The sequence below is a fragment of the Podarcis raffonei genome, chromosome 2 (genome assembly GCF_027172205.1).
Source record: "Podarcis raffonei isolate rPodRaf1 chromosome 2, rPodRaf1.pri, whole genome shotgun sequence".
Classification (NCBI taxonomy): domain Eukaryota; kingdom Metazoa; phylum Chordata; class Lepidosauria; order Squamata; family Lacertidae; genus Podarcis; species Podarcis raffonei.
In genome coordinates this window covers 31,242,621-31,268,019 of record NC_070603.1, presented here as the reverse complement: position 1 = coordinate 31,268,019, position 25,399 = coordinate 31,242,621, and the positions used below count along the sequence as shown (strand labels likewise).

Below are 25,399 nucleotides of genomic sequence, written 5' to 3'. Positions count from 1 at the left end.
GTGGCTTATGTGTTCATGTGCAGGAGCAAACAGCATCAGTATTTGTAACTTTAAGTGATGATATGGAAAAATAAAAATAAAACACACATTTGTGTTAGCCTGAGTGAGATGTGTTTACACACATGCGCGGAATGTGCCCGCCATCGCAATTCTTCTTCTATATATGTAAGAAACCTTCCTGTGATTAAGCAAGAAGTGCTAAATAACCAACAACCCCCATTTAATCTACTCCCTCTCTCTTTCTCTCTCCTTCCCTCCCTCTCTGCTGTGTTTCCACTATCTCTTTATTAGGGGGAAACCGGTTTGCAACACAAACTGAAAACACAGCAGTGACAAAATCAGTTAGCAAATGCTTCTATATTAACACATTTTCAATAATTTGTCGTCGTCCCCCCAACAAATCGTTGGTGGAAAAATATTTCCTTCAGCCCAGCTGTGCCTGCTACCCAAACACTGCTTCCTGGGCTGAGGGCCTGGGGAGCAGAGTGTATCCCAGCTAGGCTGCGATTGTCAAAAGTAAAGAAAAATGAAAGGGGTGAAGAGGCAGCAGGAAGGATAGATAAATAAAAAAGGATTTCACTTGCAACAATGTGGTTAGTGATGAAGGAACATTTATTCTCTAGAGATGTTTAACCTGACGACATCGTTTTTTCTCCTCTAAGCTGCCTTTAAGCTACAGCAATTTTCTGTTCAGGAAGGCCCTGTCATTTCGGAGACGCACACCGCTTGGGGTGACCCAAAAGCTTTGCAGGATCCTCAGCTTCCTTCTGACTTCAAACAACATGTGGCGGCATGTGATGCGAGTGTAAATTTTAACAGCAGCTTTGACCCACTCTGCAAATTAGCGCACATTAATCGAGTCACCCGTCGGCTACAGAATCTGCTGTACACATTGCTGGATATCCAGGGTGCTTCATAGTACTGTAGAGCTTGCACCAAGTGGGGCAAGCAAGAAGTCTGCCTGCTGCAGAAGCACTGAGGATCCTACCCTCCCCAATTACGCCAAGGGCTGTTTCAAAGCACCAAGCGACTCAGCAGGATGATCACAATCTTTGCCGATTATGCTGCACTGAGAAAAGGATGCCACAATGCTAGCAAGCCCTTTCAGATAGCTTTGCCAGCCTTTTTTCTTTCCCCACTAAAGTTATATCTGACTAAGCTGAGCCACAATCTTGTATCTCACCCCTGCACTCCACACCCTTAAAAAAAGTATATTACACAACAGAAGTCATTAGAGCAACCTCTTTCTTCCTCCCAACACCCTACTACCTAGACCCAGTAGGAAAAGATAGTGAAGCTGGCGGTTTCTGCATGCCTGGCAAGTATACACCATGCAGAGGAACAGAGGAGTTCCTGAGGGGCAGCTGGGACATTGGCCATGGCTGCCTGTGGCAACTGCAGGAAGCAGTCCACGGCTAGCCCCCAAAGTGCCTAGGAGGGAGTTGGCGCCTCCCAGGCTCTTGGCTAGTCATCGTTCTCCAAACAAATTGTTTTTGGAGACACACAAAGAAATGTTAATGTGCTCCAAACAAGCCCAAGAATGGACATGTAACAAGGGTGTCCTTTCTAATGAAACCGAAATAAGAGGCAAATCCTGCCTTTGACTCCGGTCATATCCTTTCAAGAAATAACTGGTTGCCAGGCATGTGTGTGTATATGTGTGTGCATGGAATTATGGGTTCTGATACCATTTTCCATGGGTGGACTCAAGCTTCCTTTTTAGGATGGAAGAAATATGCAAGCCAACATGAGTAGTGGCTAAATTTTATAAACATGCAGGTAAACATTAGTTCAAAATTATATGTGTGTAAGCAGGTAATCACAAAAGCATTGTGCAAAGTATTTAATATGAGAATCCGACTCCTTTGACTTGTTCAGTTGTTATTCTCTCGGTGTGAAAATAACAGTAATTGTGTGGGTCACCTTGTGTTGCTGGATGAGCAAAACGCAATAATTTCGCGTATAAGGGATTAATTAATATTAAAGCAATTCAACTAAAACTTTGGCTTTACTTGGGACTGAATAAATCAAACTTAATGAGCCAAATGTTCAAATTTTATTTGGGCAGTGGTAACACCCAATTTGTTTCATCCCCGCCATTTACAAGTGGCATTCACTGCCAAAAGAATCTGGAAATTCTCATCAGCATCCAGCCTGGTCATTAAGACACACAATAATAACCCTCGGCATCAGCTATAAAACCCAACATTTCCCAGCTATTTCTACACAAACACACAGGCATCATCAATTTATTTTAAACAGATTTCATTATACGTGTGCAATAAATACATACACAAACATATATGTGCAGATGTCTGTTTTAAAGATTTGCTATTTATGCCTGTTTCTTATCTGCACAAACAGGGGAATTCCCTCTATCTGAACCTCAGTTTTCTGAAGTTCCCTGTTAATTGAATCCATTTTGAATTCTCCTAATATGCTGTATAAGAATTATAACTCTTGATAGTATAAATCATGTAAGTATTTTGTCTGGGTCCCTTCACTTCTAAAATGATCCAGTAAAGTAATATATTACACACACTTTTTTTGTGTGTGCATACATTCATTCAGAGGCACACCAGGAGTGTCAAGCGATAAACAACTGAGAGGACTATTGAAGGAGAAGCTGGGTTTTTAAAAATATTGCTTCCAATCTTTAAGTTCAGAAAGAGAAGCTTTGAACACTTAATGGGCCTGTGGGAGAAAAGAGTGTCACTAGAGATTGTATCAGCGGTCCCTATTGCATTTAACATGTGAACTTATACACAGATGTTAAAAATGCATGAATACAGCTGTGTTATGACAAAGCATTTTAGTGACGTCACCGTTGAAACTGAAGCGAAATGTTCAGTTTTTTACTTATGGGTGATGAATATTGATTAAAGAAAAAATACCTTGCAAAATTAATGGGCCTAAAGCTCATGGTCACTGCTACACCGTGTTAGAACAATGGTCCATCTAACTTAATATCCTGCCTTGATTAATGTAAAAAGTACTGTTTGATTCTAAGGAACCAATGGAACAATTATGGAGTGACAGAAATCGGCAGGAACAATCCTACTCTACCTAGGTGATGGATTTGAAGCACCAATAATGGGTAGCAAATTGTCGCATTATTTGATTATTATGGGTGACAGAAGGGAAGGCACTTTCTATCCTAGGTACCAAAACATCTTGAGCTGGCCCTGAAATAGTGCCATCCTGCTGTCCACACCCAGTCTCTTCTGCAAATCAAGACGGAGAGTTAGAGATAAAGTGATTGCGGTTGTGTACCCTGGACTGTCTATTGACCAGTATCTGCTGGTGGGCCTACATAGCATGGTTTAGGCAATCAATTATTGAAATGCAAGTTTTCTACCTGTCTGGGAAGGTTTGTTTATATATGCCCTGCTCCCTGGAAAGCAGAGTTTTCAGGCAGCCTACTAAGCGCAAAATGTGGTTCTTGCCTCCTTTAAAATATTAGACAACAGGGCTTGTAAGTGTGCTCTGCCCAAGCCTGGACCAAAACTGGACCATGAGATAAGGGCAAACATGGTGAGGACCTCACACTCAGTCACCATGGCACACCCATCTAGGCCTTAAAAGGATCCAACTGTGGAACAAATTGGGGGCAGGATATGATCAATTACATCATGAACTGCATCGTCTGCATAAGTCCATCCTCCAGTCCCAGTTCTTCTTTTTAAAAATACTATTTTAAACTAATAGGAACTTCAGGCACCGATCATCAACTTCTGCCAAAGATAGGAGGAGAAAAAAAATGGGTTAAAGCCCCAAACAAAACAGAACAAACCCCCAAAAAGCTAATCCTTCTACACAGCATCTAAAAAATCTGCAACCAAAGTGCGAGAGACTTGGAAAAATCAAAGAGGGAATGAGGGAGGCCGAATAAAAGCAAAGAGGCTGGAGAAAGGGCTAGGAAAATGAATCTGTTGAGTGAAACCTCTCCTTCTCCTAAATTCCTCTGTGCCGGCATTGTGGGCTCTAGCCACTCATTTAATGATCTTGTTCGCAATATTTCTTTGCCCAGTCTAGGGGAAATGCAATAAGCACAGGCTAAACGTGTCCATGCAGCTTTGCTGAAGAGTTAGCAGGCTGAAGTGCTACGCAGTGCGACCAAAAGCAGAAGCCCAAAGGGATTCCACTAAGAGAATATCCTCTCTGTTTTAATCATCTTAGCCCAGACTGTCTTGTAGTTCAAAACAAGAGAGATTCCCCCAGTGTTCCCCTCAAGCATTCATAAATCCCTCATGCAGCTGATTGGAACGGAGGGATGTATTCTGAACGAGTTAGTCTTCTTTTTTCTTCAGGGATTCCCAAGCACAAGAAGGAAAACACTGAAACCCCCAAATCTCATTTTCTCTCTCTCTGAGACTGCTGGGCATTCCATTCTAGTTCTCTATCCCTGACCTAGACATCCGAAGCACAGAGAGCCCTATGTTTCAAAGGACCCCTCTCTTCCAGACAGCGCTATAAGGAAGAAGCAGCCACCTCACTCTGCAAAACTTGAGCAAGTCCTGGACCTGAGCTGTCTTGTCACTGCAGCTTCACAATGCCTTCCCTTCAGATCCTTTGAAGAATTAAAACCAAATAACAGCTGCCTCCTTTCTCTTGACTAAGACCTTGGAACGAACCAGCAAGAGCCCCCTCCGCCCCCCCCCAAGGTGGTTGGCCTCATAGGCCACTTAATGCCAGCGGTTAGGATGCCATGAATTTTTAAAACTCCTTCAAGCACAAATGGAAGGGTTAGCACAGCTGGGAGATGGGGATTTCCGATGCTGCAAAGAGGTTTTTGAAGCAACGGCTTCCTTTCCTCTGGAGATCCTAGGCAAGGAAACATGTGCAGCTCCAGGACCACAGTGATGGGAGTGAAAGGAAGTGCAGTGGTGGTGATACTACAGGCGTGCCAAACCCCCCTCTCCCCACCTCCCGGGAGAAGTTAAGGAACTAGACTCACATTGCAGCGAGATTCTTCAGCTAAGGGAGACACGCCTGGGATTCAGCTGGCTGGAAATTGGGTTGCAGCACTTTGGAGGGCCAAGTCGAGACAGACAGATTTATATTTTAAATTACTTCACACATATACATACAGAACATCCAACTGTACCGGAGGCGTAAAATTCGGCCGCAATAGAAAGGCAACTGGGACACAGGGAGGCTGGGATGAACCCTAACAAAAAAGCCATGCATATGCCATTGGATGACACAGATTGTATTCAGGATAACAATACACATCAAAAAGAAATTTCACGCGCATGGTCTCTGTGTGCCATGCATTCCACCCGTTGTCTCTAAGAATGTATTTCCGAAAGTTGGACCTAGATATATCCTCAATAACAATATTAAAGCCTGGGAAAAGTGCAATCTCCTTGATCTTAAGCTCGCATCTGATTGCTGCCACACCAGCACCTCTGCAGCCAGACAGCACACAGGTGCTACCCTGGAACCGTTAACAACTCCTGTGACAACTGAGAAAGCAAAACGGACGTGCCTTTCGGGAGGACGGGGGGAAAGGGGGGAGGTGTTTAAAGCCCTGACCTTTAGATCTGGGGATTCCAACCACGTGTGAAGCAGGTAGGTAGAAAGAGGCGGACTTACCTGCTGGAGGTAGAGGAAGGCCGGGGGGCAAGGTAGAGAGTGTGGGAGCAAGGCTGAGTTGGAGACCAGGAGGCAGCCTGAGTTAGCCATCGAGCAGAGCATGTGTTGCCGGCAAGCCCAGGAGCGGCTATGCTGGCAGCTCCCTCTGCTCCCAGACCCTCTGCTTCTTCCCTTTACAGTACTTGCTTTTTCTCCGTGGTTTTTCTTTTGGCAGCTCCCCCGTGCGGAGCTATTTAAGAGGGCTCCATTGGAGGAGCTGCATGCTGTGTCTCCAGCTCAAGCAGGGAAGGAGCAGCGTGCAGGCTGAGAGTCACTTGGTGCCATTAGACGAAGCTGCTGAATGAATGCATGGTCCGCAAAGGGTGTGTGTGTGTGTATGTGTGCGCGCATGGGGGGTGGAGAGAGAGAGAGAGAGAGAGCAGAGGAGGGGGTTGAGAGGCGGGGGAGTCCCCTGTGCATTCAGACATCAAACAGCTCACTGCGAAACCAAGAAAAGCCGGAACAGCTGAGCCTGCACTTAACCCCTCACCTGCTGCAACTCTGCCTCTTGCCCTGTGATAAATAGGCCACCAAGCAGGCTCTGACACTTAACCGGGGTACCTGGCTCAGGCCCACTGCCTCATCTTGCATCAGCCCAAAGAAAATACAGAGTTATCGTCAGCGGTTCCAGGGACAATAATTTCAAGACCCACAACGAGGGAATTATGCTGCTGTGGCATCCGCACTTCCAAAATATGTCTCTCTCTGCTCCCTGCAACATTCCTGGGTATAGGGAGCTTCTCTGTAACACAGGGTACCCAGCAAAGAAACCCTGGGATAAAATCCACAGTCTCTTTCTCTCTCCCTACACATGCAGGCAAGACAGACCCAGTGTCCAAATACCAGAGAGAGGTAAGCGAGACCTAGATTCTCACACATATAGATGCCTGCACGCAAAGGTCTTATATGCCCTCTGCCCAGACATGGACTTGCACACCTACAGGCACGCACACATTGTTGCATGCCAGGCCTGCACAGATGGAAGCCAGCTGACCTCTCCTGAAATATGAGCAGAATTTGGCAGGAGATGCATTTGCTGGATTATTCCTGAGTGCTGGGTAGCTTGTCCCATAGGAGCGCAAATAGATCCCAGCTCACTGCACAGAGCCTGTTCCCAGCAGCTTTTGCAGGAACAGGAAGGCATTGCCTTCTACCTCTCTGGAACAAGGCCTTTGCTGTCTGGGATCTTCTCGTCAAAGGCATGGGTCCTTAGGGGCTGCGTTCATAGGCTGCTGTTTAGCTAGGTCAGAGTGTGGCAGTTGCTCCCCAACCCTTTGTGATTGGGTTTGCTTGTGATCAGGTTCCGGGAATGCCAATATCTCCAACCTTTACTCTAAGCAAAGTGGCTAAATGTTGCCCACACCCACCAAAACCTGAAATGTTGTTGGCATATTCCCTATTCGATAGCTGGGTGGCTGTGGCAGAGAGAACAGGATGCAACACTACACTAGCCATTTGACTGCATGGGCCCCTCTCTTTTTTGCTGGGTTTTGAAACAAGGGGACCAAAAGAAGCTGCTAGTGATATAGAAGACGTTTCAGGGTTACCTGCTCCCCTCTTTGCCCCACTGAATTATGTACAAGAAAAGAAGACGAATGTGTGTATTTTAGCACTGCCAAATTATGGGGTTTTTTTGTTTTTCCTAAAATATGGTATTCCGGTCAGAATGCTTCTAAGTACACACAGGGCACCTTTCTATTCCAGGGACAGCTCCCCCTCTGCGAAATACCCAAGGTAAAGGGAAATTGACATCTGTTTCCAAACACCATTTTAGAAAAGAGAAAAGCTGTGAAATTCATACTCAGTGCTCTGTCCTGTGATATGCAAAGGTGTGGGATGCCCATCTCACAAAAACTGCACCGAAGGCAGGATGCCTGCCCTGTGTAGCTTCTCCCCATCGTTTGCTGAGCCGCTGGTGCTGTACACATTGCACCTGTTAGAATTTTCCTTTCAATGCAACACCTCTTGGACAGGAAGCCCTGCACTTTAAGATCTGCATTGAAACGTGAAGCTAACACAGGCACATGGCACTGCAATGGGTGAATCTAAACCTAGTAGAAATTCTTCTCCCGGTGTAACTTGCACACATCTCCCTCTAACTTTACATCCTCCTTGTTTGAGAGCTTGTGTGTATGTGTGTGTTTATGGGGTGGGGGTGGGAGTTTGAAATTTTTCTCAGGCTTGTAGGATTCTGGGGGAATGGCAACCCTAAAGCACGTGTGGCTTTTCTGCCCTCATTCCCTCCCCTGCCCGTTAACCCCGCATTACACACATATGTATGGACATGCATAGATGAACCACTACAAATGATATACAAATTCTCCTGGCCACTTGTCAGAGGATGCTACAGACCAGCAGCTCATCAAATAGTTACATGCACACGGTGGCAAACAAATTGCTATCTGCATCCACCCCCTATCATTTTCTTATCATGCCACTACAGTTGCACATCCTGATAGTAGTGTCCATTAGCTGAGAGTCCATTTCTGCGGGAAGCCTGCTGTGAAGCCTCTGCTACCGATCAGTGACTTCACAGTAAAGTTTAGTATTGTCATAGCAATAGGAAGGGAGCGGAGGCATCGTGTGAAAGTCTGAGGAGGATGTGCATCTCCCCACTCTGACCACTGGTATGCAGCTTGTAAACATTTCATAACTGAGCTTGCATTTGGGGAATAGGCAGTTTGTTCACGTGTTAAGAAGACCCTCTCCAAGATAGCGAGTCATGGATGCCCATTTGTAAATTCGGCTGCATAGATTTATTTATATGTTGGGGTTTCAAATTAGCCCCGTCACAAGGGAATGTGGTAAGAAGCAACATGTAACACGCAACTTACTAAAAGGCATAAAACACCAGTGAAAAGTATAACACGTTGTTAGTTCACAAATTTAAACAATTTCAGTGGACTTGAAACCTCATCATAAAATGTCAGTCCAAAAACAATGTTATTGTGGTGTTCAGCAGCAAACACAGCAAGCATTCTGGTTCAGATTCTTGGGATGCCTCTAGAGCAGGAATTTTCAACCTTTTCAGACCCAGGACCCACTTTTAACCAAAACATGGATTTGGAGACCTATTTCTTACTCTTTCAACATATATTTTCATGGTGGTAGTGCTCCTGTTGCAACCCATCTTGGATCAGGGAAGTCTCTAAGAAAATCAGCATGGACTTGTTGCATGGGTGGCCCTGAGGTAGCAGCATTTTTCTCCATTGTTTACAGACCTAGGAAAGGACAGAGCGCTTGTGCTCAGACCCTGAGGTAACAGCCTGTCTCTCAGGTGCCTACAGACTTCAGGAAGGCCAAGGCTTTTTATGCCTATTCTACAGATGTGCCTCGCATTGAAGGACCCCTGGCTTTTATGCCAGTCCCGCATCTCCACTCAACCCAGCTTCCCCAACTGCTTTCTGCTAAAGCACTGGAAGGCCCAGGGTAGATGTGCCAGTCAGCTGCAAAGCCACCTGTGCTAGGTTTCGCTTGCTGTGCGGAATAAACGTGAATCCCATGTTCAGTTCAGCCAGAATGTGGGGTACACTGCAATTGGGCTGCCTTCCAAGGCTCAAAGGCAGAATTTTCCCTGCCAGGCAGAGATGCTTCCAAGTGAGTTTTATTGGGTGATTCTTCCTGGTGCAGCAGTCATCGGAAAAATGCAGAGTGAAAGACCGGGGGCTTGAATTCTTCTCAGTTCTGTCTACATACACACACTCCATCAAGAAAATGCATCTCTACTTCTCTTTGATGCACTGTGGGGTCCTGGGGGAACACAACTCTCCCCCACAAAAGCTCTCTGTAAGTGCCACATGGCACTGATGTGGTGGAAATTGTGCTGGGTGCGGCTGCCTTTCGCAGCTTTCGGACAAACAGGGTGCAGGCACTTACAGATTTACAATATGAACAGAGTCTGCCACAAACCTCGGCACATCTTCTCAGGAAATGGTTCAGAATAGCAACCTTATTGAAGAGCTGTCTGAATCTCCTTAGTAGCTTACGTCACGAGGGACTGTCGGCAAAGGAGAGATTTATGGGTGTTGCCCCAGGTCTCCCAGTGAAAAAAGTATATATGCTAAGAGCCCCAGAGAGCAGAAGGCAAGTCAAGGGTTGAACAGACAGGAATCGGGCAAATGCTCCTTCAAACTGGTTGGCTGCTTAGGTCACAGAGCTGGCTGTTTCTAGGTTAGCATATACCCCTATGTGTTAACTCCTGGCAGCAACAAAAAAGGAAACTCTCAACAAAAAGAGGATTCTGTCTAGTTCCGCAGTGAGTCTGGCCTTACTTTCGATCACCTTCCCACACTAACTGTAGAGCTATCTGCAAAGTCTCAGGATATAATGCACAAAATGGTGCTGTGATCATTCTAAAAGACAAAGAAAATGAAGGGCAACTTTCCCAAGAAGAGGAGCATATCTGTCAGTATTATGAAAACACACTCCCTTCTGCCGAGCTCAGGAAAGCTTTGTGGAAAAATGGAACCAATGATATAGCAGATGGCAGAAGATCCACAAGTAGAATTGTGTGCCGTCTATGATGCTTATACTAAGGGGCTGACCATACTTCACGCAATCCACTTGGTGTGATTTTTAAGACTCAGCAGCTACTGAACAAAAGGACAGCCAGCATGATGCTTCCCCTCCCTGCAAGATGCTTGCACAGAACCAACAGAATGGTAGAGTTGGAAGGGAACTGAGGTCCATCTAGTCCAACCCCCCGCAAGGCAGGAATATGCCACTGTCCCATATGGGGATCAAACCTGCAACCTTGGCGTTATCAGCACCACACTCTAACTGACTGAGCTACCTGTTGGAATCCAATTACCACCAGTCCCAGTCAGCAAGGTCCATGATGAGGGGTGATGAGAGCTGTAGTCCAGTGACATCAGGAGAACCACTGCATTGGCTATCCCTGCCCTAAAGCAACACCTTAGAATTACAATACCCATACATGCCCAGGGGTCATTAAATCTGAGCTTGCCTTGGTAAAGACCAAAATATTTGTTCTCAACATGACCCTATCCCTCCCCTCCAGAGGGAGGGAATAAAGTCTTCTGACTTTAGTCTGAGCTTGAGGTACTGAGCAGTACTGTGTGTGGGGGTAAACTCCTATGCTTGTCTACAGTTGAGGAGAGGGCTGGGATATATACTGTACCCACTGGACTATGCCTTAGAATGCCCAGAATGCATCAGTAAGACTCATAGTTCTCCAAGTGCTTTTGAGGTTTGGTGCCCAACCAGAGAGAATCCCTGCCATTCTCCCTTGCTTCTCCAGGAACTAAAGAAAGGAGTGGGGAGGCTCTCCTTGATTTTGTGCTCTAGTGAGAGCAGAAGATTGACTCGCTAGCAGCAGGCTCACAAGGGTATTTGTGGATCCCTGTCCATGCCCCAAACCCCACACTTTAACTGAGCTTTTAACAACAAATCCAAATCATGCCTTTGCTGCCATCCCTGTGTTCCCACTGGATGGCAAAGGGATCCACCCTGCCGGTAAGCAGGAATCCTGTGGCAGCACTGTAGCCAAGGAATCTGCTAGGACTCAGAGTTCTAGACATCTGTACAACTCAAGATAAATATATGTTCATTTTCTGACACCTCACACTAATACTAATACAACACAATGTCAAAGGCACATAAGAACAGTGCAGTTGGCAGCAAGTGGACCTGTGAATCTGACGGGGGGACACAATAATTCTGATAAAACAAAAATACTGTATACAGTTTTGTGTTTGCAAGTGTGTGTGTTTGTGTATTAAAAGTAGCAGCCTTTCTTAGGTTGGAACCTCTAAACTACATTCTTGAGAAGGCAGCAGTCAGAAACAATATGCCCAAACTAAGAGAGGGAAAGAAAGAGAACAAATTCTGACGGTGCCCAATAAAAGCAAGTTAAGGGATGTAAATAGTTCCCCTTCCTTCCTCAAGACCCTGGAATGACCACTCTGGCGGCCTGTTTCCCCCTTGTTTTGCTCTTGCCTATGCTTATCCTTCTCTTCATGTAAAGTGTAACACAGGGAGGACAAATGAGACTCAGTGAGAGGGAAATTAAAAGAAGGCAAAATGGAAGAAGCTGCAGCAATATATCCCTCCCCCTTGTTTTCGGTGCAAGCTCATCTGTTCTCCTCTTCCCACCCTTAGTTCAAGCCCCTTCCCTCTCTTCTAAACCTCAATCCTAAAATTACTTATTATCCGATCACTATAGACTCACTTGCCCTGCAATCTGCCATCATGTACTTATTTATTTATCACTGGGATTTATATCCCCCTTAAGGTCACAGGCTGGGTTACATCAATAAAAGCAAAAATACAAACAAACCCAAACAAATTGCACACAAAGATATAAAGTTGTAAGCATTAGGTATCTAGAATCAGCTTATAAATTTACGATCTGATAAAAAATGATTTCTGGTGATCACACATTCTTGTTGCTCCTTTGCCAGGCTACAACTTCCCACACTTGCATTCTTCTCTTGCCTTGCTCTTTGGAAGAGCATCCATGTTTATACAGTCAAGCCCCGACCAAGTCGTTTTTCTGCTCCTCTGCTGCATCGGTGGCCCAAAAGCTGAATCTCAGGATCCCACCATGCAAGGTGAAATGTTGGGATGGGCAAGCAGAAAGTCTGCTCCCCATGAAGGGGTGTTGAGTGCTGAATAGATCCCTTAAAGGGTCTTGTTTTAGTTCTACTATACTGCTCCTAAGGGGAAAAGGTTTACCTTGAGGGCTACTTTGGGAAAGATTCAATCATTCATTCATTCATTTTCCACTGTTCACCCTAAGGTCCTAGAGCAAGTTGCAACATTAAAAACACACACCATTAAAACTGTGTAAATCAAGTTATAACCATAAAAATAAGGCAGGTCCCAAAAATACATATCTCAAGTGTCAATAGCCAAGGTAAAAAGAGCAACCTCTGGAAGCTATATCATGAAGGTGCCAGACACATCTCTGTGGGGAGGGCGTTTCATAGCTTAGGGGCCACCACAGTGAATGCCCTCCCCCAGGACACGGACAAACACACACAGTCTCTGAGGGCAGAGAAACTCCCAAGAGGGCCCCCCTCTGCCAATCTCAGCACCCAAGAGGCTCTAAAGGGGAGGAAGCAGTCATTCAGATATTGGGGTCATGACATTTCCCAAATGTTGGTCTCCAGTTGTTGTTGGACTACAGCCCCCATCATCCCTAGCTAGCACAACCAGTGGTCAGGGATGATGGGAACTGTAGTCCAAAAAAACAGCTGGGGACACAAGTTTGGGAAACCCTGATTTAGGGGTTTTAAACATCAACGTGTGCACCTTGAATTGGGCCAGGAAATGAACGGGCAACCAGTGCAGCTCTTTTAGTACAACAGATGACCGTGGCAGCCTGCAAGTTGGGAGAGGTGTGCTAGGCCTCTCTTCTTTCATATTTCTCTTTTAAGTGAAGATAGTGGTGCCAGGGAACCAGGACAGTATGATGAGTTGGGTGTGCATGCACGCAAAGCGAGTGGCTCACTTCAGGCAGGCTCCACTACCCACCCCAATTCTGTGCCACCTATGTGACGCATTCCTAGTTGTGAAGCATGCGGTAGGACCCACTTTGGAGGTTGTGCACAGCTGCACTTGTGGCAAGAGGTGTACAGCACCCACTGTACAACTGGCAATGTTTCCTAGGGTAGGTTTCTTGGGTTGCACACTCCTTGGTTTGTTAGTGCAGTTATGCTGTCCCGGTACATTATGGTGCCGCAGCTGTTGCTAAGTTATGCTAAATATTAATAGTAAGTATATTTTATAGCAACCACTCTGCAACAGAAAAAAACAAAACCATTCTAGGGAAATTGTTCACTGCTAGAAATCTTTATCAAAATCTACCACCTGCCAATCGGCAGCTAAGATTTCCACCGGGGCTGTGTCCCTCTAGCTTATTTTTCTGTACAACACATGCAACTTCCGTATCTTTCAAGTACTTAACTGGATCCTATCTTTTCCATAAACTGTCTTACCTTAAACCACACGTGTTTCTGATTGTTGCTGGGAACTTAACTTGCTTGGCCGGCACTGATGGCCGGCACTTTCCCCTGTAGAAAACTGAAAAGCGAGTAAGGTCCAGGGGCACAAATGCTTTCCACGTGCACCAATATTCAGATATGCTTTGCTAGCTTTCACATGCATACAGCCCTCTCCCTTTATACAGGGTTGGCTTTTTGTCCAAGTTTAGACACTGGGATATTTAGACACTGTGGTGTAGAATCAGTGTGGTGCTACACTGCAGAAAAGTACGTCTGGAAAAGGGGTGAGAAACTTGTTCACATTCAGATGCAGCCTTCCCATTTATATTTCCAAATTGCTTACTTGGTTGCATTTAACATGATTTAAATGTACAATGGCTGCCAAGCTGCTGAAAGTGTACATTACACTTATTTCATAACATTTTAACTCTGAAATTGTTGCCCCCAAATGTGGAAAACTGAGGCAGGTTGTACAAAACTTATATACAGAATTAGAAATCACTTTTTTAAAAAATGAAGGATTGGTGGGGTGTCTTTTTACTTGCCTCTTTATGACAGTTTAAAAAACAAACAAAACTGGTCACATTTCCCCCTGCTTCCCCGCTAGTGGAAGCTGAGATGATTCTAACAAAGGTTGCACAGCACAGAGACACATGTGTCCATATGTTACCCCTTCCTTTCTTCCTTTTTAGAGAGACAGAAAGTTGCAAGCCTACAAATTCTGTGACTAATTAAGGCTACATCTGCCTGCGAGCATATGCACCTGGATCGTGGGGTAGAACACCTTGTGATGGCAAGGAGCCAATAGAGGGTAGCCTCCTCTCAAGACCATGAAGAGCATAGCATGACCTTGGCTGCAAAGGGCACTTCCAGTCACAACTCTGGGGGGCAGCCAGGACATAGGACAGGTGGCTTCTCAGCAGGCAGGTTGGCTTTGAGCAGCAATTATCTCTTAGTTGGCAGAGTGGAGCATGGTTCGGAGCCTGGGACTCAGCAGTCACCCTAGCTGCTTGGTGAAGGGGATGTGAGAGGTGACAAGATCTGTGGAGAGTTCCCCCACAGAACAGAAATGAGGTCTCCTAGGGACCACTAGGTAACAAAGGTTTCTTTGGGATTCCTCCATACTTGGTTGGCTCAGCATGCTGGCTTACATCCCTCACACCCGGAGTACTCAGAGAATAGTAAAGGTAAAGGTACCCCTGCCCGTACGGGCCAGTCTTGACAGACTCTAGGGTTGGGTTGTGCGCTCATCTCACTCTATAGGCTGGGAGCCAGCGCTGTCCGCAGACACTTCCGGGTCACGTGGCCAGCGTGACAAGCTGCATCTGGCGAGCCAGCGCAGCACACGGAACACCGTTTACCTTCCCGCTGGTAAGCGGTCCCTATTTATCTACTTGCACCCGGGGGTGCTTTCAAACTGCTAGGTTGGCAGGCGCTGGGACCGAACGACGGGAGCGCACCCCGCTGCGGGGATTCGAACCGCCGACCATGCGATCAGCAAGTCCTAGGCGCTGAGGTTTTACCCACAGCGCCACCCGCGTCCCTACTCAGAGAATAGACTCTGGCTAATCAGTTTCTTCCCTTCAAACTGTTGGTGATTCTTTGTTAAAGAATTAAATGTGCATAAGGCCCATCATGGCAGTTTGCTGGGTGTTGGTTTAACCAGAGAGTGCAGGGCACCTTGTAAGTTGGGATCTATTTGTAACCATGCAAAAACAGGTGGGGTGCTTTGGGGCGGGCATCTTGAGGAAGGAGATGAGCAGGGATGTGTAGAAGTGGAAAGGGTACAAAAAGGATGCCCTGGCTGGGTGCCCAGGTGGTGCCATGATGCATATGCGATAGGGCAGAGCATAGCCATATCCTATGCCAAACACATTCACATGTGCAGCCCACTCCCCAAAGCTCAGCTCACTCATGTGTGTGCATCCTGCTCACACACAGTCTAACACCCAACAACCACACACAGCTTCCTTGAATGGATGTTTCTAATACCAAGGAGACATTCTGAATCACTACAGTAAATAACCATCTGAAACCTACCCAAGCTTGGGGCCTAAAGAGTTAAACTCACAGCCCTCCAGATGTTGTTGGACTGCAGCTCCTATCAGTCCCAGATGACCAATAGTCAGGGATGATGGGAGTTGCAGTCCTACAGCATCTGGTGGGTCACAGGCTCCCCACCTCCAAGTTAAACTAAGGAACAACGTGGTAGAGAAACAGCAGCATGTACATTCTATCAAGGAAAGGTGCGCTGTCAAGTTTACACCTGCAAGATACAAGGGACTGAAAAGGTAAACAGGAGTCCAAGATGGCAAAAGAGACCCAGAAATTACATTTTAGCCTACTCCTGGTTTAATTAAAAGTCTCTATCTCTTTGTCTCTGGATTTAGACGATTGGAATGTAGAATAAACTGTTTTGATGCTACAGGAAGCAAAGTCCAGAACTTGTTAGGAAGCTAGTATTTCTTCAACGGTTTTAAATATTATTTTTGCAGTGCCGTGTTAACTTTGCCTTGCATTATGTTGGTGTCCTGGAATCACACGTGTAACCCATGCACTATCCCTTCCCTGTTTCAGTCCTTAATGTTTCGTTTTGCAGTGCATATTAAGTGCGGCCTGCTGTAGCGCGAAATGAATTTTCACATACAAGGTAAAAAGGACACTCCCCTCCTGCTATTTTTTTTTCAGGGTCATTACAAATATACATGATTTTAGTGTTAAGGCTGCTGGAGAAGCACACACACTGCATTTTTTGGAAAGAAGTACAGCCTCCTCTCTTGGATTGAGCACAGGCAAATCCTGGTTTTATGCTTTGCAGCAGAAGCCAGATGTGCAGAGTGCTGACTGGCTTACCTCTGCATCACTCATGAAGGTGCCTCCCTCTCCCCGCCACCCCTGCTGCCTTTAACAGAGTACTTCTTCAAGAATATAATAATGGCACGCAAAAAATGTTTGATCAGATCCATATGCCAGCTGCTTCAGAGGGGGAAGTGGGCAGCCCATGTGTGGCATGTGGGAGGGCTGAAGAAGAAGAGCCACCAATCAGTACTTGAATCCAGAGGCTGGGTGTGTTCTTCGAGGAACAACGGTAGGAGGAAGCAGACTCACTCCACAGTAGAAACACCTGTGCCTGCTTCCATATACAGCGGTACTTCAGGTTACATACGCTTCAGGTTACAGACTCCGCTAACCCAGAAATAGTACCTCAGGTTAAGAACTTTGCTTCAGGATGAGAACAGAAATCATTCTCCGGCAGCAGCAGGAGGCCCCATTAGCTAAAGTGGTGCTTCAGGTTAAGAAAAGTTTCAGGTTAAAAGCGGACCTCCAGAACGAATTAAGTTCTTAGCCCGAGGTACCACTGTACATCTCTATACATGCTTAGGGTACAATCCCAAGAGGCACAGATAGCTACATCCTCCATTCATTTGTCTAATCCTCTTCAAAAGCCATCAAAGTTGATGGCCATCACTAATTAGTGGGCCTGAATGCAGCAGGAAAAATCACAGCATCTAGAACAGGGATGTGGACCCCTGGCCTTCCAAATGTTGCTGAACTACAACTCCCATCATCCCCGGGGGCCGATGAGAGTTGTGGTGCAGCAGCATCTGCAGGGACAAAGGTTCCGCACAGTTGATTGAGAACTCTAGGAACCAAGGAAGTCACCTTATATAAAGTGAGGCTATTGGCCCATCTACCTCAGTATTATCTCCTCTGAGCTGCAGGAGCTCTCTGCACTTTCAGGCAGGGCCATCTCTGTCTGGAGATCCCAGGCTTGACCCTGAAGCCTTCTGCATGAAACCATGCATTCTACCACGAAGCTGTAGTGCTTCCCTTCCTGCCGCCCGCAGAGTTATATTCCGAGTTATTCATATGTCTGTTACTGACAGAGCAACAAAATTAAATAAAATTGCCACCTTTTTAATCAATAGTGGTTCTTTCTCTTAAGCTGCCTGGCTCAAAAACCTTCCTTGCCTGCTGCTGCAGTCACCTGAAATTCAGGGTGCACACACACAGACACGTCTCAAAACATCAGGAATAAATAGAAGTGCTTTAGAAGAACTACAGTGGGTCAGGGATAGAGGCGGGACAGCAGCAGTTTTAGCAGAGTAGGAGAAATGAAGGCTAAAGCTGAGAGACCTTTAAGGAACTAGGATGAGGATAGTTTTAGAGGTCTGCAGGTTACTGAAGGCCACGACCCAGTGACTTGGACAGTGAGCCAGATGGAAATGGGTGAACTGAGTCACAGCTGCACCACCTACAGAAGCTGGTCCAGCAACTAGGGCACATCAGAATAATGAGTCCTTTGAACCTGAGAACCCCAAGATAAGGCCCTCAGGGACTGCAGCCTCCAAGCCAGACCCCACTGAGAAACCAAAATCCTTGCCCTCAGATGCATCATGTACCAAACCTAGCCATCATCACAGCTAGCATATGCAGCAAGAGATGAAACAGAGCTGTCTCTCTGGTCAAGACCCAAGCCAGAAAGATGCCCCTCTATGCATTCCCACTATCCAGCAACAGTGGAAGGGGCCAGGGCGAGGTACTTAGACCCAGGAACTTTATGGGGAACCCTGGGGGCCTCCAGATGTTGTTCCAACCCATCAACCTCAGCCAGCAAGCCCAATGGTCAGGGATGGTACAAGTTCTAAACCAGCAACATGGATAGCTCAATTGGTTAGAGCATGATGCTGATAATAACCAAGGTTGCAGGTTCGATCCTCGTATAGGACAGCTGCATATTCCTGCCTTGCAGGGGGCTGGACTAGATGATCCTCAGGTTCCCTTCCAACTCTACAATTCTATGACTACCTGGAGGGCCGCAATTTAGCAACCCCTGATATAAGGACTCAGATAGCATCTGGTACTTTTTGGAACAAGTTGTCTCTTCCCTGAGACCTGCCTGGAGTTTTCAAGGGCATCTTTCTCTCTCTCTGACCACTCTCATTTTCTGTTTCTTGACCTTGAAGTGGGTACATGATTGCTTCCTGACAGTCCCCTGTTCCGGCTACCTCTTTCAGACCATTGCCAGACCTGCTTCCTCCAGATTCCAGCATGGGTTCATCTTTCCCCAGAAACTAGACGCTGACTGGCTTCAGTGGGAGAAAACCCGAAATGCTTTCTTATAAATGATGTGCAGGGTGGAAGAAAAGCTTCCTTAGAATTCTTGCTTGCTAAGGCAGCATAAATGTTTAATTCACAAATCAAGTGGCAGCTCAGCAGGGGGCAAAGTGGATTTTTCCTCACACATAAGAGTATCATTTCTCCTGCAGGTTGAGCTGCGAAAGGCAGTAACCGTTTCACAACTCAGGGTCTTGGGAAAGGATCTATGCAAAAAGAAAGAAAGAAAGAAAGAAAGAAAGAAAGAAAGAGCCCCCCCCCCAAAGCTGAATAAGCGCACATAGGCTTGAGATGAGTCTCCCTGCTTTTTCTTGACTCAGCTCATACACAGGCACCGGGGGAAAAGTGCATATGAAGCCGAGGATAAATCTGTCACTACGGAAGCATATAATTAACCTGCAAGACTCATTGCCACCAGGATGGGTCAAGAACAGAGATTACCGGGGGGTGGGGGGGTGGGACTAGACAGACCTGGAGCTGAGCAAACAAAGCTCCACTGCAGTGAAGCAAAGCCTATTTACAAGTTTACTCAGAAGTAAGATCCAAGGAGTTCTTAGGTAAGTGCTGACAGCAGCAAAATATTGCAGCCCTAGCAATCACAGTCTTTAAGTCCTTCCCACATTACATGCAGACTTATTGGGGTGTCTGAAAGCTCATACTACTTGAGAACTATGAGCAACGTCTGGCCATATGCCAGTCTATTAATACTGGGGGCCAAACTAGGCACGATGGCAGTATCAGATCTTCCTGTGTTATTAAAAACAAATGAAACGACAGCCACCTCTCTCTCTCTCTCTCTCTCTCTCTCTCTCTCTCTCTCTCTCTCTCTGTGTGTGTGATTTTAATCTTGGGGCTCATCTACACTCACCTGTTTCCCCATACTTTCTAGGAACAGGTCCACGCCCACCTGGTCTGTGTCCAAGATTCCCCTTAGAGTCCTTTCCAACTCAACAATCCTATAATTCTACAATGTTAATGCTGAATCGGAACAAAGGTTTTCTGTGGATTGCCTGCTCCGATTCAGCGGGCAAGAGTGGGTTTTCAAAGGGGAAATTGTGGGGCTGGTGGGGGAGTGCTCAGACACAGACCTGGAAAGCCCCGACCTGTGCCTGGAAATGCAGAGCAAACGTAAGTGTGGATGAGCCCTTCAAAACAATGAAGAAGGGAAGCATTAACCCATTTCCCTGTCCCAATGCAATGGTCCTGACATACCCATATCGTAGCAGCTAATGTACACAAGCACTGGGCAGCTTATTGGGGCAATGCAGAGCTCACTGGCGTTCCAGAAATCTGAACCAAGATTGCTTTGCTTTTTTCATTTGGAATAAATTCTGCACCTCATCCTCTCTTTTGTGCAGGAGTTGATACTGCATGGTCCCGGTGGTTACTTGTAGGCTGGAAGGCCAGGAAGCTCTGATCAAATGCTCCAGAAAAATGAGTTACTATGACCAAACTAAGGAGGAGGATATAAATCTTCTGGCTTTCAACATGGGGCCATTTGGATGAGTGCTTCCTGGGGCAGATTAGCCCCCATCTGCCCAAAACATGGGAAGTCTGGCACCAAGCTTTGAAGCAATCAGGTGCTGCCACTGTGGGAGACAGGATAATAGGTTGGATGGTTTTTTGGGAATGAACCAGGCAGGTAATTCCTACCTTCCTGATCTCACCCTTGCAAGCAGGTTTCCAATGATAAGAGCCAGCTGGCTGTCTCCAATGTAGCTCAAATATCCAGAAACCCCAACTTTTAAAAAATTGCTAGTTCCTTTCAAAGCAATGGAGTTCCTTCAAAGCAATGGAGCTTAGGATACAGCTTCACTGATTTTGTGTGTGCTTGTGTGTAATATATGGGCGTATTTTTTTTTTTTAAATGAAAAGTCAGCTTTCAAGATGTAAAAAGCCCCTTGGAAAATTCCCTGACTTAGCGGCCTTCCCTTTCACCCCCATACCTGTTCGCAGCCCTGCTGCTTCAACACCATTTTTAAGGGATCTTTCATCTTCATTACACAACGCTTGCCAATCAGGGATGCAGTAGAGAACATATTGATATTATAGTGCCACATAACCACCAGATGTGTGTTATGCAAAGAAATCACTAAGGGTAAAATAACCTTTCCCATTCCCCCCCCCCACTAAAGTGGGAGAAAAAGGGACTGTATCCCTGATGCTTGCACAACTGGGCTGATGCTGCCTATATTCTTAAGTTGCACAGCTGGTTTCATTTACCACCAGATCTGCACTCAAGTCATCACATTTCCTCTTTCTGAAGAGGCTGTTTCTACTGATATAGGTAGGACTGGTGCAAATTTTCGAAATTCCATAGTTGCTGCCAGTCTAGGAAGGACCGAAGTGTGCCTTTTACTACATTTCATGGACTGAGCATAAGCCCTACCACCTCTCTGGGTCCTTTTCATCTTTTCGCATCTCTCTTCTAGAGCATGAGACTGTGAATCTCAGGATTTTGGATTCGAGCCCCACATTGGGCAAAAGATTCCTGCATTGCAGGGGGTTGGACTAGATGATCCTCATGGTCCCTTCCAACTCTACCATTCTATGATTCTAATGCTCACAGAGGGGATGATAAGTTAAAGCAAGAAGGGGTACTAAAGAGGAAGGGGTTGGGGGAGAGGAATCAGGTGTTCCAGTTTAGCCAAGACAGAGTTTAGCTAAAGGAAGTGGAATGAGACACAAGGAAACCATGGTTGGTAGAGAGCTGAAATAGCGTGGACCTGAGTCCTCAATTTCTGAAGCAAATACTAAAGTATATGCATCTCTCTCTCTCTCTCCCTCTCTCCATCATCTTCCTTTAAGCCTTTAGAACCTGCTATGGATGGGAGAGGTGCCTTGTTGCAAAATATTGCAAATTTCACTTCTACTCGCAAAAATCATGTAAGAATAATTAACAAGGCTCTTCTTGGTGGCGGGGCAAACAGTTGGGGTGACTGCAAAAAGGAAAATTCACAGCTTTTGAAGAAGGAAAAAGGAAAGAAGCCTGTGGAATGGAGGAGGGGTGCTTTGCTGCAGGAGTATGAATACATGTAAGAGATAACAACGCTGGTCTTTGGCTCAGTTTGTGCTTGCCATAGCTGCAGTCTTATGCACACTTATCTGGGAGTAAGTTCCATTAAACTTAATGGGATTTAATTCTGAGCGGGCATGAACAGGGTTGCACTGCAGAAGGCTAGACAAGCCCTTTAGCATATTTGAATTTGAGTTGTAGAGTGGAAGATGGCTTCGCCTCTAAGGAAACAGCAATAACAGCAACAATAAACAAAATAGGTTGTGCAGGGAGATATTGTGCCACTAGTAGAACTGCAGGAATGCTCTGTTAGATGGCCACAACATTTCAGCAACCATCACCCACACAAAACTCACAACTACCATGGAGATTATGGTTTGTGTGACAAGAAACAGAAGCACCCCCTTAGGAAAGGCTTACTCACAATAACTGAATAATAGAGGCTGTGTACACACCATACATTTAAAGTGCATTTGAAACACATTTCAAAAAGATCAAAGGTTGTAATAGTACCACTCTATTTTGCCTTGGTCAGACCACACCTGGAATATTGTGTCCAGTTCGGGGCACCACAATTTAAGAAGGATGTTGACAAATGGAACATGTGCAGAGGAGGGCAATCAAGATGATCAAGGGTCTGTAAACAAACCTTATGAGGAGCGGTTGAGTGAGTTGGGTATATTTAGCTGGAAAAGAGGACTGAGGAGATATGATAGCCATCTTCAAAAATCTGAAGGGCTGTCACACGGAAGATGGAGCAAGCTTGTTTTCTCCTGCTCTGGGTAGGACTCAAACCAATGGCTTCAGCCCCTTCTTGCCTTGCGGTCCCTCTGCTCCTACCCAGATAATAGCTAGAGTTCCTAGCACTTGGGCCTTAAAAACCTTAGATTCGATACCCTCCATCTAACAACTAGGGAAATCTCAGAAAATTTAAACAGTGAAGAACACACACTGCTAATTTTCAAAGCTTGGCCTCTGGTGCTGTGAACAGCCAGCTTGCAGCCAAACCCACTGAAAAATTCCTAGGTTTCACCCTTACTTTTTACTCCCATTTCCTCCCTGCCACTTATGTTCTGGTAATTGAACTGGGATACTTGTGCAGAACCTTCTCTCACATCAGTCAGAGAAAGACAGATCCAATACATATACTCAAAGCAACTTTCAACATTTGGTGGTTCTCACGAGCCAAGTAGTTAAATAAGCCACTTTTTGCGTGTGTGCTTTCATCAGCAAAGTAGAATCATAGAATCATAGAGTTGGAAGAGACCACAAGGGCCATCGAGTCCAACCCCCTGCCAAGCAGGAAACACCATCAGAGCACTCCTGACATATGGTTGTCAAGCCTCTGCTTAAAGACCTGCTTAAAGAAGGAGACTCCACTACACTCCTTGGCAGCAAATTCCACTGTCGAACAGCTCTTACTGTCAGGAAGTTCTTCCTAATGTTTAGGTGGAATCTTCTTTCTTGTAGTTTGGATCCATTGCTCCGTGTCCGCTTCTCTGGAGCAGCAGAAAACAACCTTTCTCCCTCCTCTATGTGACATCCTTTTATATATTTGAACATGGCTATCATATCACCCCTTAACCTCCTCTTCTCCAGGCTAAACATGCCCAGCTCCCTTAGCCGCTCCTCATAAGGCATCGTTTCCAGGCCTTTGACCATTTTGGTTGCCCTCCTCTGGACACGTTCCAGCTTGTCAGTGTCCTTCTTGAACTGCGGTGCCCAGAACTGGACACAGTACTCCAGGTGAGGTCTGACCAGAGCAGAATACAGTGGCACTATTACTTCCCTTGATCTAGATGCTATACTCCTATTGATGCAGCCCAGAATTGCATTGGCTTTTTTAGCTGCCGCATCACACTGTTGGCTCATGTCAAGTTTGTGGTCCACCAAGACTCCTAGATCCTTTTCACATGTACTGCTCTCAAGCCAGGTGTCACCCATCTTGCATTTGTGCCTCTCATTTTTTTTGCCCAAGTGCAATACTTTACATTTCTCCCTGTTAAAATTCATCTTGTTTGTTTTGGCCCAGTTCTCTAATCTGTCAAGGTCGTTTTGAAGTGTGATCCTGTCCTCTGGGGTGTTAGCCACCCCTCCCAGTTTGGTGTCATCTGCAAATTTGATCAGGATGCCCTTGAGTCCATCATCTAAGTCGTTGATAAAGATGTTGAATAAGACCAGGCCCAAGACAGAACCCTGTGGCACCCGACTAGTCACTCTTCTCCAGGATGAAGAGGAACCATTGATGAGCACCCTTTGGGTTCGGTCAGTCAGCCAGTTACAAATCCACTGAGTGGTAGCATAGTCAAGACGGCATTTTACCAGCTTCTTTACAAGAATATCATGGGGCAATAATGTGGAATAATGGTTTCCTGTCTGTAACCCTTTCATTAAAAAAAATATTATTTTTTTGGTAGTGAAGTGGTTAGTGTCAAGGCTCTGGCTAATTGGAGACAAGGACAGGCTGAATCACCTCTGACTATGTACTGTCTGTGCAAATGTACTTGCAAGGACTGGTTGTGATCCTAAATGAGAACCAAGCTCTGGGAAACATTTCAGGAGAATATACTGAGCACAAATCAAGCTCTGAGGCATGATGATGATAGTGGATGAAATCTGGGGGTGGAGGGGGTTGAGGCTGGCACTGCAGGACTGTGTTCTGCAATGACCACAAGGAGATACGCACAGAACGGGGTAATTTTAAACAGTGGACTTAATGGCCTTGTGAGCTGTCTTATACGGGGAGCATTACTTCAAAATAATGCTGCGTTGGGTGGCCCTCCTGCAAGTTCGGCTCCCTTCTCCTCAAAATATTGCCCTGACGGCACCACTCTGCACTGTCACTTCAAAGGCGTTTTGATTTGAGTCAAAGGGTACAGAGGGTAATTCAAGATCACCACTTGTTGCACCCGACTCCCTGCACACCTCAACTCATTTCTAAGCACGTCCCTTTCTGCTTCTCATCTATTTTATTGCCGTACCACTCTGACACCCAGCTTTGGTTTGTGGAGATGTTCAGATCTCTGCTGTTATCATTATAAAAGGGATAGTTCCTTAGCTATTTGCTGTAGAATGTCCTAGGCACTGTGGTCAGTGGTGACCACAGACAGCAACAGCTGCCGAACGACAGCCAAACGGCTGTAGTTCCGTAATCAGCTTGCAATCAGAGCTGGTGGTGCAGGTGCTAATTCAACAGGCATACCCAGGCACATAATTGCTCATGGGAGCAGTCTACCTGTATGAGAGGTAAGAGGTGAGGGAGTGGATTCATGGATGACATCTTCTCCTTTTCCATGATTAAAAAATAATCTGTCTCTCTCCTCATTTTGTTTTGCCATAAAGGAGAAGAGACCTGCTGCCAGCCCCCTTCTCTTGATGCAGGCAACTTGCAGATATTTGCACTTATAACCCAGCTGCAAGAAGATCTGCACCACCCTGGAGAAAATGTTGCAAGTTAGCCATACCACAGTTCGAAGCCATTGGCTTTCACTGAATCAGTCCCTGAGGGTCTGGCCAAGCCTGGGGTTCCTGAGCAGCTGAAACAATCACCCACCTTCCTAACCCTGCTGCCCAAGGTGTTGTTAGGGGACCTGTTAGGGGACCTGAGCTCCAAGTCTCTGGGCTGGGCTTCAGATCTCCTGGCCCTTCACTTACCAAGGTG

General features: G+C 46.0%; 1 protein-coding gene across 8 annotated transcripts in view; it reads right to left on the bottom strand.

Moving 5' to 3' along the window:
* Nucleotides 1-25,399, bottom strand: part of RBFOX3 (RNA binding fox-1 homolog 3) — a 347,425-nt gene that overhangs the window by 58,803 nt on the left and 263,223 nt on the right. For 3 of the 8 annotated variants that reach the window (XM_053375570.1, XM_053375576.1, XM_053375573.1), the window contains exon 1: nt 5,599-5,941. The exons of 3 other annotated variants lie outside the window; for them this stretch is intronic. In XM_053375570.1, coding sequence (XP_053231545.1) covers nt 5,599-5,700 — 102 coding nt within the window. In that variant the 5' untranslated portion in view covers nt 5,701-5,941. Of the gene's footprint in view, nt 1-5,598; nt 5,943-25,399 lie in introns of those variants that run through there. 2 more of the 8 variants (XM_053375569.1, XM_053375568.1) reach the window with 1 other exon arrangement.